The sequence below is a fragment of the Stegostoma tigrinum genome, chromosome 4, assembly GCF_030684315.1.
Source record: "Stegostoma tigrinum isolate sSteTig4 chromosome 4, sSteTig4.hap1, whole genome shotgun sequence".
Classification (NCBI taxonomy): Eukaryota; Metazoa; Chordata; class Chondrichthyes; order Orectolobiformes; family Stegostomatidae; genus Stegostoma; species Stegostoma tigrinum.
The window spans coordinates 83,659,653-83,674,662 of NC_081357.1; the positions used below are offsets into that span (position 1 = coordinate 83,659,653).

At 44.6% G+C, this 15,010-nt stretch overlaps 1 protein-coding gene across 1 annotated transcript in view; it reads left to right on the plus strand.

The window, feature by feature from the left end:
* The first annotated feature begins 2,447 nt into the window (after positions 1–2,447).
* The window catches only part of b3gat2 (beta-1,3-glucuronyltransferase 2 (glucuronosyltransferase S)), a 90,418-nt gene continuing 77,855 nt past the window's right edge, over positions 2,448–15,010 (plus strand). Inside the window, 3 exon segments of the mRNA XM_048531730.1 lie at positions 2,448–2,694; positions 5,562–5,650; positions 5,653–5,827. Coding sequence (XP_048387687.1) covers positions 2,448–2,694; positions 5,562–5,650; positions 5,653–5,827 — 511 coding nt within the window.

Genomic DNA, 15,010 nt, shown 5'->3' on the forward strand with positions numbered 1-15,010 from the left:
GCCCTTTCTATTCCTCATTTTCACAGGGACATATCTGTCCTGCACTTAATCAACCTCTCTTTAAAAGCCTCCCACATATCAAATGTGGATTTTCCCTCAAACAGCTGCTCCCAATCCATATTCCCCAGCTCCTGCTGAATTTTGCTATCATTGGCCTTCCCCCAATTCAGCACTCTTCTTTTACGACCACTCTTGTCTTTCTCCATCAGTATTCTAAAACTTACGGAATTATGACCACTATTCCCAAACTAATCTCCTACTGAAACTTCAACCACCTGGCCAGGCTCACTCCCCAACACCAGGTCCAGTTATGGCCCTTTCCTGAGTTGGACAATTTATATACTGCTCTAGAAAACCCTCCTGGATGGTCCTTACAAATTCTGCTCCATCTAAACCCCTAACACAAAGTGAATCCCAGTCAATGTTGGGAAAATTAAAATCTCCCATCACCACCACTTTGTTGCTCCTACATCTTTCCATAATCTGTCTACATATTTGTACCTCTATCTCACACTCACTGTTGCGAGTCCTATAGTACACCCCCAACATTGTTACCACACCCTTCCTATTTCTGAGCTCTGCCCATATTTTCTCACTGCTTGAGTCCTCCATTGTGCCCCCCCCAGCACAACTATGATATCCTCTTTGACCAGTAATGCAACTCCTCCAACCCTTTTACTGCCCTCACGATCCCGCCTGAAGTGTCTATATCCTGGGATATTTAATTGCCAATTCTGCTGTTCCCTCAACCAAGCCTCAGTAATAGCAATAACATCATATTCCCAGGTACTAAGTCAAGCCCTAAGTTCATCTACCTTACCTACTACTTCTGGCATTGAAACAAATGCACCTCAGACCACCTGACCCTTTGCATTCATCATCTGCTCTCTGCCTACACTTCCCCCTAGTCACTCTGACTACAGGCTTTAGTTACTACCTCCTTACTATCCATTAACCTCCTCATTTAGCCACTGTCCAAATATAGCAGTTCACTCACCTTCCGAGAGCGCAATTCGACCACTCCCACTCAGGTCCGCTGCAGAAACAAGAACTTACCTTCCCTGCAGGCCCCCAGTCCTCGCTTTCACTGCTTCAGTTGCTACTGCTGCAAAAAATTGAAACATTTCCCTGGAGCATTGGGGGCCAAAGGATGGCCTTATGGAGGTTTATGAAATCATGAGGGACATGGATAGAGTGAATAGTTCAAGGCTTTTTTCCTAGGGTGGGTATAGGATTAAAGTGAGAGGGGTAAGATTTAAAAAGAACCTGAGGGGTAAGTTTTTCATATAGAGGCTAGTGCAAGTATGGAAACAGCTGCCAGAGGAAGTGGTGGAGGTGCGTACAAGTACAACATTTAAAAGGCATCTGGGTGCGTGCATAAATAGGAAGGGTTTACAGGGATGTGGGCCAAAAGCAAATGGGAATAGATCAGATTGAGATGTCTGTTTGGTGTAGATGAGTTGGACGGAAGGGTTTGCTTCCTTGATGTTTGACTTTATGATCTAATGGTCCAAACACATTGAACAGAACTTTTGTTATTAAAAAATGATCCATTTAGAAACAAACCAAAGCGCTTAGTGTGAAAGATATATTAGTTTTCTGGGACAATGCTGGGACACGTAGCTCTGAAAAGAAATGGCAGCTTCTGTCGGTTTGTAATGTGTTTAGAGGGTCGTGAGACTGCAAACCTCAACTCTGATTTCAAACTGGCCCTCTGCAACATTGGATGGTGAGATTTCTTCATTCTTCCCCTCCCCATATGCACAAGCACGAGCTGGGCACAACAAATCAAATTTCCACTTGTCCCACCACTCACTCCCTCTTTCTCCATCCTTCTCTCCAGCTCCAACTCTGCCCCTCTCTCTACATTCATCCATTTCTTAACTTCACTCCCCCTCATATTCCCCACCTCTCTATTTCCATTTCCCGTTTTATCTTTGGTCGCATCATTAGCTGCATCCCTTACGCGATCTCCAGTATTCTCTTCCATTCATTTCTGACTCCATCCCGACTCTCCATCTCCCTCTCTCATTCCCTAGCTCGCTCCTTTTCACTTGCTCAACTCCCTAATCTATCTCTCCTTTTACCTCTGATTCTCTCTTTCCTTTGTCCTCTTTCTATTCCATTCTCCGTATGTAGAACGCCTCTCTATCTCTGTCCTTCCATATATGACCACTCCCACCCCGCCAAACCCACTATCTCCATCTTCCTCCCAATCTGATTTTCTCTCTCTACACCCTACCCCAACCCCAACCCATGAGTTGAGGAGCAGTTGGTGTTGGCACCGCTCCAGCAGCAGGTGGTTTAACTGCAGTATTGTATGTGACGTTGGTATTACAGTCATTGAGAGCAGCATCCGGAGCAGTTTCACTCTTTCTCCTTTGTTTGGTGAGAAGATATGATGAAGACTACTGCAGGCAGCCTGGCTTTGTGGTCATGGACACACGATGAAATCCACGGTGGTTGCTCGGCTCTTCCTGATGCTGCCCTGGCTGCTCATTGTCCTCATAATAGTGGATATCGAGCCTGGAAGACCCTCTGTCCGGAGCCCTGTATCCCTAAACCAGCTGACCAGGAGTCCTTGGCTGGATTGGCTCTCCAAGCAGTCCGTCCCCACTATCTATGCCATTACGCCGACCGACAGTAGACTGGTGCAGAAAGCTGAGCTGACCAGACTGGCCAATTTTTACCGCCTCTCTGGGTGTTTGATCTCTGTCACGCTTCCCCACTACCTCTTTATTCACACTTCCTGTGGGCTCCAATCGGAAACGGCAACTTTCCTTCTCCTCTCATAGAATATAGAACATAGAACATAGAACAGTACAGCACAGAACAGGCCCTTCAGCCCACAATGTTGTGCCGACCATTGATCCTCATGGATGCACCCTCAAATTTCTGTGACCATATGCATGTCCAGCAGTCTCTTAAATGACCCCAATGACCTTGCTTCCACAACTGCTGCTGGCAACGCATTCCATGCTCTCACAACTCTCTGCGTAAAGAACCTGCCTCTGACATCCCCTCTATACTTTCCACCAACCAGCTTAAAACTATGACCCCTCGTGCTAGCCATTTCTGCCCTGGGAAATAGTCTCTGGCTATCGACTCTATCTATGCCTCTCATTATCTTGTATACCTCAATTAGGTCCCCTCTCCTCCTCCTTTTCTCCAATGAAAAGAGACCGAGCTCAGTCAACCTCTCTTCATAAGATAAGCCCTCCAGTCCAGGCAGCATCCTGGTAAACCTCCTCTGAACCCTCTCCAAAGCATCCACATCTTTCCTATAATAGGGCGCCCAGAACTGGACGCAGTATTCCAAGTGCGGTCTAACCAAAGTTTTATAGAGCTGCAACAAGATCTCACGACTCTTAAACTCAATCCCCCTGTTAATGAAAGCCAAAACACCATATGCTTTCTTAACAACCCTGTCCACTTGGGTGGCCATTTTAAGGGATCTATGTATCTGCACACCAAGATCCCTCTGTTCCTCCACGCTGCCAAGAATCCTATCCTTAATCCTGTACTCAGCTTTCAAATTCGACCTTCCAAAATGCATCACCTCGCATTTATCCAGGTTGAACTCCATCTGCCACCTCTCAGCCCATCTCTGCATCCTGTCAATGTCCCGCTGCAGCCTACAACAGCCCTCTACACTGTCAACGACACCTCCGACCTTTGTGTCGTCTGCAAACTTGCTGACCCATCCTTCAATTCCCTCGTCCAAGTCATTAATAAAAATTACAAACAGTCGAGGCCCAAGGACAGAGCCCTGTGGAACCCCACTCACCACTGACTTCCAGGCAGAATATTTTCCTTCTACTACCACTCGCTGTCTTCTGTTGGCCAGCCAATTCTGTATCCAAGCAGCTAAGTTCCCCTGTATCCCATTCCTCCTGACCTTCTGAATGAGCCTTCCATGGGGAACCTTATCAAATGCCTTACTGAAGTCCATATACACCACATCCACAGCTTGACCCTCATCAACCTTACTAGTCACATCCTCAAAAAACTCGATAAGGTTTGTAAGGCATGACCTACCCCTCACAAAGCCGTGTTGACTGTATTTGATCAAGCCATGCTCTTCCAGATGGTCATAAATCTTATCCCTCAGAATCCTTTCTAACACCTTGCAGACGACAGACGTGAGACTTACCGGTCTATAATTGCCGGGGATTTCCCTATTTCCTTTCTTGAAGAGAGGAATTACATTTGCCTCTCTCCAGTCCTCAGGTACGACTCCAGTGGAGAGCGAGGATGCAAAGATCTTCGCAAGTGGCGAAGCAATTGCATTTCTCGCTTCCCAAAGCAGCCGAGGACAAATCTGATCCGGGCCTGGCGACTTGTCAATCTTAATGTTTGACAAAATTTTCAGTACATCAGCTTCCTCTATCTCTATCCATTCCAGCATGCACACCTGCTCTTCAAAGGTTTCATTCACTACACAGGTCGTTTCTTTCGTAAAGACAGAAGCAAAAAACTCATTTAGGGCTTCCCCTACCTCCTCAGGCTCCACACACAAGTTCCCTATGCTATCCCTGATCGGCCCTACTCTTTCTTTGACCATTCTCTTATTCCTCACGTAAGTGTAAAATGCCTTTGTGTTTTCCCGGATTCCTTCTGCCAAGCCTTTCTCGTGCCCCCTCCTGGCTCTCCTCAGACCATTTTTGAGCTCCTTCCTTGCCTGCATGTAATCCTCTCTAGCTGAACTTGACCCTAGCTTCCTCCACCTTATGTAAGCTACCTTCTTCCTTTTCACTAGAAGCTCCACCGCTCTCGTCATCCAAGGTTCCTTTATCTTACCCCGTCTTGCCTGTCTCAGAGGGACATATTTACTCATCACTCCCAACAACTGTTCCTTAAACCATCTCCACATGTCTATAGTTCCCTTACCATGGAACAACTGCTCCCAGTCCATGCTTCCTAACTCGTGCCTAATCGCATCATAGTTTCCTCTTCCCCAATTAAATATCCTCCCATTCTGCCTAATCCTCTCCTTCTCCATAGCTATGTAGAATGAGAGAGTGTTATGGTCACTATCACCAAAATGCTCTCCCACCACAAGATCTGATACCTGCCCCGGCTCGTTTCCGAGCACCAAGTCTAGAATGGCCTCTCCCCTCGTCGGCCTGTCAACGTACTGCGTTAGGAAACCCTCCTGAACACACCTTACAAAAACAGCTCCATTCAAATCTTCTGCTCGAAGGAGGTTCCAATCAATATTAGGAAAGTTAAAGTCACCCATTACAACAACCCTACTGCGTCCACACTTTTCCAAAATCTGTCGACCTATGCTTTCTACAATCTCCCTGCTGCTATTGGGGGGCCTGTAGTAAACCCCTAACGAGGTGACTACTCCCTTGCTGTTCCTAATTTCCACCCATACTGACTCAGTAGGCAGATCTTCCTCGACAATGGAAGCTTCTGTAGCTGTGATACCCTCTCTGATTAGTAGTGCTACACTCTCAAACTCCCTGGCTTGCTGTGTTCTTCCAGCTCCATGCTGTGTTATCTCTGACGCCAGCATCTTCAGTTCTTGCTACTTCCTGGATCTTTCTCCCTGAAGCTGTCCCACTTCCACTAGGTGTTGGTGGAGGACTCCGCTTTCCGGAGCCACTTGGTCACCGAGCTGCTGGCCCACTCGGGGGTACCTCCTACACTCAACTCCATGTGCCAATGCCCCGTAGGTACAACTGCCCAGGGCTGCCCCGAGCCACCGAGCAAAGGAACAAGGGATTGCGTTGGATCCCCCCAAACAGGTCCCTCCGCAACTCCGAGGTCGTATTCTTTGCAGATGATGATAACACCTACAGCCTCAAACTGTTCCAAGAGATAAGGAGGGGCTTGTAATATTCTCCAAACCGCAGTGTAGCTGCAATAACAAATACTCTCTCATCGTGAGCATCCAGCTTCTTTCTGGCTCTCCATTCCCGCGCTGTGTTTCCTCTCTCACTATCTCTCTCTGCACCTGTCACTGCTGCATTGCTTTCTCTCTTTCACTCTATATTCATTCTCTCCTTCTTCCTCCGTATTTACTCTTTACCTGTACTTATTCTCCCTGGCATTGTATTCACACTCTCTCTTCCTTGATTCACTCAAACACTGCCTCTTGGTGTATTTGCTCTCTTTGACATAAAATCATAGAATTTTACAGTGCAACGTCACAGTACAGTAAGGAGGGCATTTGGTCCAACCTACCTGTACCAGCTCCCAAAACAGCTATCCAGCTCATCCCATTCTCCAACACAATCTCTGTAGACCTCTATGTCCATCACTTTAAAATATTTATCACTTTTAAAACCTTGTCTGGAATCCACATCCACCACTCCCAGGCAGCGTATTCCAAAACCTAACAACACTCGGTCTATGTCTACACGTTTTCACTCTTGCTTTACGTTTTTACTTTCCCCGGTCCCAGTTTCTACTCGCCCTGTACCTGTATTCACTCTGTCTGGCTTTTGATCTATTCACTCTTTCCACCCTCTCTGTATTCACTTTCCCTCCGCCTCTCTGGGTGTTTGATCTCTGTCACGCTTCCCCACTACCTCTTTATTCACACTTCCTGTGGGCTCCAATCGGAAATGGCAACTTTCCTTCTCCTCTCAAACTCCCTGGCTTGCTGTGTTCTTCCAGCTCCATGCTGTGTTATCTCTGACGCCAGCATCTTCAGTTCTTGCTACTTCCTGGATCTTTCTCCCTGTATTCACATTCCGTCTCTTTGAATTCACCCTCCCCATCTTTCTATCTGTGTGTATTCACCCTGCCCTGCCCTCCCTCTTTCTTTTTCCTTGCATTCATCTTCCCACGTCTTTCTGTCTTTGTATTCACTCTCCCCTGTCTGCATCTTCCTGCGTGTCATCTTACTCCATTTCTGTATTGTTATTGGCCTCTGAATCGTCTCTTGTATTCTATCCCTCTTTCTGTATTCTCAGTCTCCTATATTCTTTTCCTCGTGTCTTTCTTCTCTCACTCCCTAATCTCTCTATCTCTGTATATTCCCCAGCTCCCTAATTTCTTTTTCTTTATTGTACCTCTCCCATTATTGTATCTGAGTTCTCCCTTTCTCTGTATTTTCTCTTTCTGTCTCTATTACTGTACTCTTTCTCTGTATTCTGTTTCTGCCTCTTTACCATTACATCCTTTAACTGTTCTTATTTAGTTATCTCATTGTGGTCATATTTGTCCGTATTGTAGCTCACTCGGCTGACTCTCTGTGTAGATGCAGTGTATTTAAATATATGCCTTAACACTCAAGCCTCTACATCATTTCTTTCCCTACATGTCTCTTTGTCTCTACAAAATCAGAACTCCGTCCACTTGCTGCGTTGCATTTTCCATATTTAAATGATCTCCTTTGTTGCACTCTGATTAATTCCAGCCTTTTTTTTGATTACCTACAGTGTGGAAACAGGTCTTTTGGCCCAACAAGTCTACACCGCCTCTTGAAGCACCTCACCCAAATCCATCCCCATCCCCATTCCCCTTCCCCTTCCCCTATAACCCATATACCCCTGAACACTATGGGCAATTTAGCATGGCCATTCCACCTAGTCTGCACATCTTTGGACTGTGGGAGGAAACCGGAACACCCAGAGGAAACCCACGCAGACACGGGGAGATGGTGCAAACTCCACACAGCCAGTCAGCTGAGGCTGGAATCGAACCCGGGTCCCTGGTGCTGTGAGGCTGCAGTGCTAACCACTAAGCCACCGTGCTGCCCTTTGTCTCTCCTTTTCTGCCTTCGTCTCTCTCTGTATTCTCTGCATCACAGCAATCTGATTGGTTTCTCTTCTGCCAGCTCCACTCTGTACACACTGTTTCTTCAGCTCCACTATTCCTGGTTATCTTCTTCTTAGTTCACACATCATTTTTTAAAATTTTCTCTCTTTTTGTTTACTGTCAGTCCCCTCATTTCTGCTCACTTTGCTAGCTTTAGTTCTGTGCAGATTTCTCTTTCACAGGAATCTGGCAATTTTTGGGGCACTTGCTCCCTTCTTTCGGGTTCTGCTGTCGGTGCTTCCGTTTATAATGGTCTCCTTTTGAAAGTTCACTCAGTTCTCAGTGATTGATTTGAGAATGCCTCTTCACACCAGTTCTTGTCAGGGACAATGTGCCGCGAGGTGTGTAACTATGTGGCAGCTGTAACCTAATAAGTGAGAAAGGGACATTGTACTGGCAGCAGAGAGCACTCACGTGGTTGCTCTGTTTGGCTCCATGTGCTTGCTAAAGATGTTGGACGTGTCAGATTGCGAGCTTCTATCTTGCTTGAAAGAGTTTGGACTTGTATCTATCTGTGGGAGATACATATTGTATGTATGCGAGACTGTGGGTTGAAGATGAAGGAACAGGGGAATAAAAGTAGCTTTCAAAAATTTGGGCCAAGCAGTCTCTGTCTGATTGGAGGTATGATGTGTGTCAATTTTGTATTTATCTGTGACAGAATGGTAGTGTACGTGGATATGTTCATGTGTGGAGATCACTTTGTATCTGTAGCTAAGTCTATCTCCTACACTCCACCCCCACCCCTTTATTTTGGCTCTGTATCAAGTTATTGCAAGTTTAATTATAGGTTTGCTGTTGCTGGCTCTTAGGTAGAATGATGGCAGATTACTCCACGTCATTCTGCGTGAATGATCTTGGTGCTCTCAGCAACTGATGAACACTGCCAATGAGATTGAGCAGTCTGCAGCACCCCTCTCTCAAAGCACTGCAAACTGTACCTCCTGCCTAATTCCAAATGGGAAATAAATCTTGACTGAATGAGATCACATAATGTAAACAGCACTATCAATGGACAGTTATCTCAAGATTGATGTATCTTTGCATATTAAAGGTACTAACTGGAATACTTCTACTCCTATGTCTTATGGTCTTATACAGAGAACATAGGAATATGACATTGTGATAGAAGATCAGCCCTAGTCATATTGAGTAGTGAGCCAAATGGCCATCTCTTGATGTTCCTCTGTTCCAACAACACGCTGGATGTCCTTTATTGATATGAATATTGAGTCACCCACTGTCACTGCAACCCCATGAAAACAAAATAACTGCAGCAGGTTTGACAGCAACTGTGGAAAGAGAAACACAGTTAATGTTTGAGAGAACTCAGTTCTGAAGAGTCATATCAGAAACATTAACTCTGTTTCACTTTCCACAGTTGCGAGCCCTGTTGAGCTCTTCAGCAATTTCTAATGTCACTAGTCTGAGGTTAGTCATTTTTTTAGATTTATTCAGTCATTGGATGCGGACATTTATTGCCTATCCTTAATTGCCTTTAAGAAGATGGTGGTGAGCTTCCTGCTTGAACCATAGCAGTCCATGTGTGTAGGTAGACGTTTCAGGCCTAGACCATTCATTGTGCTCCTAAGATGCTGCTTGGCCTACTGTGTTCATCCAGCTCCACACTTTGTTATCTCGGATTGTCCAGCATCTGCAGTTCCCATTATCTCTCTCTTACAGACCTTTCTGTAGGTCCTTTCATTGTTAATCTATACAATAAGTAGGTTGCATTCCACAACATATTGTATTTGTATATGAAAATCATAATTCTTCAATATTTTTATTAGCTTTTTCATTTATTTTAGTTATTATTCAAAGCTAGGCTACAAATAATGGTTACTTGTTTTATTTGTATCCCCTTTGCAATCCAGCTCTCCACTCTCCATGATGATTTTTCAGGGTCTAGGCCCAAAACGTTAGCTTTTGTGCTCCTAAGAGGCTGCTTGGCCTGCTGTGTTCATCCAGCTCCACACTTTGTTATCTCTACTGCTGTCTGTATTTTGTACAAAATTGTATAAATTGTTTGTTATCAGGGTCAGTTCATTAAATTCTCCATCATTTACATACCCCTTAGAGGTTTGTTCTATATCTTTTTTATACACTGTTTACATTTGAGTGGTTGTAGCAAGAGATAATAACAGTGGGAGGTAAGGAGGAAGAGTTTAAGTGAAGTTCAGATGAAGCTTTTCCTGCATGGAGCACACATTCAGTTGTATCAGAATAGATTTGGTATGTATGAACTGAGACCCATTTCTTTTCACATGCTGTTTGGTAAGTTCAGCTTTTTGAAGAAGTGCCACATATGCAACAGTGGGACTTGTGGAACTATAAGAGGCCTGTTAGAGTTTCAATGTCCATTTTCTCCAAGGGTTTGTAATAATATCTCTGATCAGGTTGGTTAGAAAATGTGTTAAACACGGTAAAGTGGTCATTGAGAAAGAACATGAAGCCTGAGAAGACATAGCTGATGTCTTTCATAATTGCTCTTTAACATTTCCCAAAAATTGAGATTCCCATCTGAGATCATGTTGAATATAGACCCTGAGCTCCATGTCTGGTTGTTGTGTGATATTAGTATTATCTAAGTTAACAAGAGAGCAAACCAAGAAGGTTGTGCATTTTTTAAAAAAAATTCTTTCACAGGTTATGCATGTTGCTGTCTAGGCCAACATTTATTGCCCATCCCTAATTGCCCAGAGGGCAGTTAAGAGTCAACTACATTGCTGTGGGTCTGGAGTCACATGTTAACCACACCAGGTGGGGATGGCAGTTTTCTTCCCAAAAGGAAATTAGCTCAAGTCATTCACATCTTTATAGTGATGAATAGATGTGGTGTTAAGACAGGTAGAATTAGAATCATACAGTTATGGGTGGCATAGTGGCACAGTGGTTAGCACTGCTGCCTCACAGCACCAGGGACCAAGGTTCAATTCCAGCCTTGGGTGTCTGTCTGTGTGGAGTTTGCATATTCTCCCCATGTCTGCGTGGGTTTCCTCCAGGTGCTCTGGTTTCCTTCCACAGTCCAAAGACATGCAGGTTAGGTGGATTGGCCGTGCTAAATTGCCTGTAGTGTCCAGGGGTATGTAACTTAGGTGGGTTATAGGGGGAATGGGTCTGGGTGGGAAGCACTGAGGTTCGGTGTGGACTTGTTGTGCCGAAAGGCCTGTTTTCACACTGTAGGGATTCTAATTCTAAAAGTATACTACTACTTACTAGTTCTGAGGATGGGTCACAGACCTGAAATATTAACTTTGATTTTTTTGTCACAGATGCTGCCAGACCTGTTGAGCTTTTCCAGCAACCTCTGTTTTTGTTACTATGTACACTAGTCCCATTTTCCCACACCAGACACATGCCATCGAATGTCATAACATTTAGTGTTCAGCTAAGTACTTTTTAAAGATTGTGAGGTTTCCACCTCAACTACCCTGCCAGGCAGCACATTTCACCTCCCCCCACCCCCGAATCCCATGTTAACTTCCTGTCTGCCCTTAAAATTATATGCCTTTGTTGTTAACCCTTGACTGAGGGGAACAATTGTTTTCTATTCACCCTGCCCATGCCCCTCAATCTTATACACCTCGATCAGGCCCCCCCTCAACCTTTCTGCTCCAGAGAAAGGACTAAAGCTTAACCAGCTTCTCTTCACAGTTGAAATGCTCCATCCTTGACAACATCCTGAACATCTCCTTTACATCCCTCCAACAAAACAATGTCATCCTTCCTACAATGTGCTGAGAACTATACCCAATAATCCAGCTGTGGCCTAATTTCTATGGTTCTAACATAACTCTCTCCTCTTAAAATATATACCTTGATTGATAAACACAAGCATTCCATTTGTCTTCTTAATTAACCTGTCCTACCTTCTTCAGGCATCTGTAGAGAAGCATTGCCAGATCTCTATTCTTCCTGGTGTCCTGATTCATTGAGTTCACCCTTGTCACCTACTCATTGTTGGGCGTTTAGACTACTTCTTTGAATCGGTGCAGTGGACAGTATTATCAAAAATACGTGAAGTCTGCCCCCTGTGAACTAGTGCATATATTTCTCAAGGTAACCACAGGAACATCCTCTCTCCCCAGACACCAATGTTTTGTGTTTAAATCAGGTCAATTCGAAAGCAAAATAAATAATTCTTTTAAAAACTCATATCATGAGAGGTCAGAGTAGATGCTCCTCTTGGTGTAAAAATTGAGAACAAAAGGGCACAGGTTTACTGTAACTGGTAAAAGAAAAAAGTGAGGAAGAGTTTACTTACACAGTAAATGGTTAAGGTTTGGAATGTTTTTTCTGAGTGTGGTGGAGGCAGCTTCATTTAAGTGGTCAGAGTTAGTTTCTGGAATGCACTGTCTGATAATGTGGAGGAGGCAGGCTCAATCAATACATTCAAAAGGAAAGGAAGACTATGTAGTGTTATGAGGAGAAAGTGAGAAAATGACACTCAGGAAATCAGTCCTTTGGAAAGGAAGCACAAATGACCTCCCACAGAGCTGTGACCATTGTGACACTAAGAACTGGAAACAAAAGATGATTTTTGATCAATGCTTACTCAACTGACAACACAGAAGATCAGTTCCCTGGAGGTTAGATTAAACCTGGATGGTGATAACTCTGCAGTTTTCCCCACACAAGGTAATCCACCATCACCATGAGCCAAAAACCCTGTCCAATCACTGTGACATTCCTTGATTCAGCAGCAGAAGGAAAAGAATTTTAACCTCCCACTCAGGTTTGTGTGAACAAGTGCTACAAAACCCTTGAATGGCCCAGCTCTAAATTTGAAATACTATACTCAAGAGGCAATAGACACCCCAACCCCACAGTCTCACCCATACCCAGCACCACAGAAAGCTTTAGCCGTACTGATCTGAACACTCCCATCAGCTCAATTCATTCTTCTCAAAGCAAGAAAACTTAATTTGATACAGGAGCAGATATAACATCTACACCAGCAATCACACTGACTGCATCACTAGTCAAATGGAAGTCACAGTGCCTATGTTACCAGATGAAATAGCTCTCATCTTAACAGCATCTCCAGGTCGAACAACGCTCACACTGACTGCATCACCAGGTCAGATAGCGTCCAGAGTAAGAGCATCGCCAGGTTGGATAGTTCTTGTAGTTACTGCACTACTGGGTCGAATACCATTCTCACCTGATTGCATCACAAGGTCAAAAAGCTCTTACAGATGTGCATCACTAGGTCGGATAGCTCTCACCCTGACTGCATCACCAGCTGAAATGGCATTCACGGTGAGTATATCACCTGGTTAAAAAAAGTGACCGTATCACAAGGTGGATTAACTCTTTGCCAGGCAGCATCACATGGTTACATAGAACATAGATTGGTACAGGCCTCTCGGCCCACGACATTGTGCTGACCTTTTACCCTGGTTGATTAGTTCTCACCCAGACTGCGTCACCAGGTCAAATACCACTCACACGATCTGCAACACCAGGTCAAATGGCTTAAATGATGATTACATCACCAGGTCGATTACCTCCTGTGGGAACCTCATCACCAGATCAAATAGCACTCTGTGTCTGCATCACCCAGTCAAACAGCTCTGTCTGTGACTTTATCACCACATCAAATGGGTCTTACAGGTACAGCAAAACCAACTTGAATAGCTCTCACAGTGATTGTATCACTGTCAGCTAGAAACAGAATTTTACAAAACCGAAGGAAGCCATTTGATGTATCACATACTAGAGGCTACCAAAACAGCCACCCAGCTCATTCCGTTCTCTTGCCATATCCCTGTGGCAATCTATAGACATCAGATTCAAATATTTTCATATCTCTTTTGAAACCACCAACGGAGCCTGCCTTCAGTTTCCCAGGCAGCATCTACCAAATCTAAACAACGGAATAAAGAAGTTTCTCCTCATTTCACTCCTAGTTTTCCTGCTGATGGTCATGAAATTGTAATCCCTCGATACTGACATATGAACCAGTAGAAACCAAATATTCTTAACACTGTCAAAATTCATGATTTTGTGCACCTCAATAAGATCACCTTTTAATCGTCGCTGCTGCTGGCGGAATAAGCCCAATTTCTATCATCTTTCCTTGAACATAGAACATAGAACATTACAGCACAGTACAGGCCCTTCAGCCCTCGATGTTGTGCCGACCTGTCATACCGACCTCAAGCCCATCTAACCTACACTACTCCATGTACGTCCATATGCTTGTCCAATGACGACTTAAACGTACCTAAACTTGGTGAATCTACTACCGTTGCAGGCAAAGCGTTCCATTCCCTTACTACTCTCTGAGTAAAGAAACTACCTCTGACATCTGTCCGATATCTTTCACCCCTCAATGTAAAGCTATGCTCCCTCGTGCTCGCCGTCACCATCCTAGGAAAAAGGTTCTCCCTATCCACCCTATCTAACCCTCTGATTATTTTACATGTTTCAATTAAGTCACCTCTCAACCTTCTTCTCTCTAATGAAAACAGCCTCAAGTCCCTCAGCCTTTCCTCGTAAGACCTTCCCTCCATACCAGGCAACATCCGAGTAAATCTCCTCTGCACCCTTTCCAAAGCTTCCACATCCTTCTTATAATGCGGTGACCAGAACTGTACACAATACTCTAAGTGCGGCCGCACCAGAGTTTTGTACAGCTGCACCATAATCTCTTGGTTCCGGAACTCGATCCCTCTATTAATAAAAGCTAAAACACTGTCTGCCTTCTTCACAGCCCTGGCAACCTGGGTGGCAACTTTCAAGGATCTGTGTACACGGACACCGAGATCTCTCTGCTCATCTGCACTACTAAGAATCTTACCATTAGCCCTGTACTTTGCCTTCCGGTTACTCCTACCAAAGTGCATCACCTCACACTTGTCTGCATTAAACTCCATTTGCCACCTCTCAGCCCAGCTCTGCAGCTTATCTATGTCTCTCTGCAACCTACAGCATCCTTCGTCACTATCCACAACTCCACTCACCTTAGTGTCGTCTGCAAATTTACTAAGCCATCCTTCTATGCCCTCACCCAGGTCATTTATGAAAATGACAAACAGCAGTGGACCCAACACCAACCCTTGCGGTACACCACTAGTAACTGGTCTCCAGGATGAACATTTCCCATCAACTACCACCCTCTGTCTTCTTTCAGCAAACCAATTTCCGATCCAATCTGCTATATCTCCCACAATTCCATTCCTCCACATTTTGTACAATAGCCTATTGTGGCGAACATTATCGAATGCCT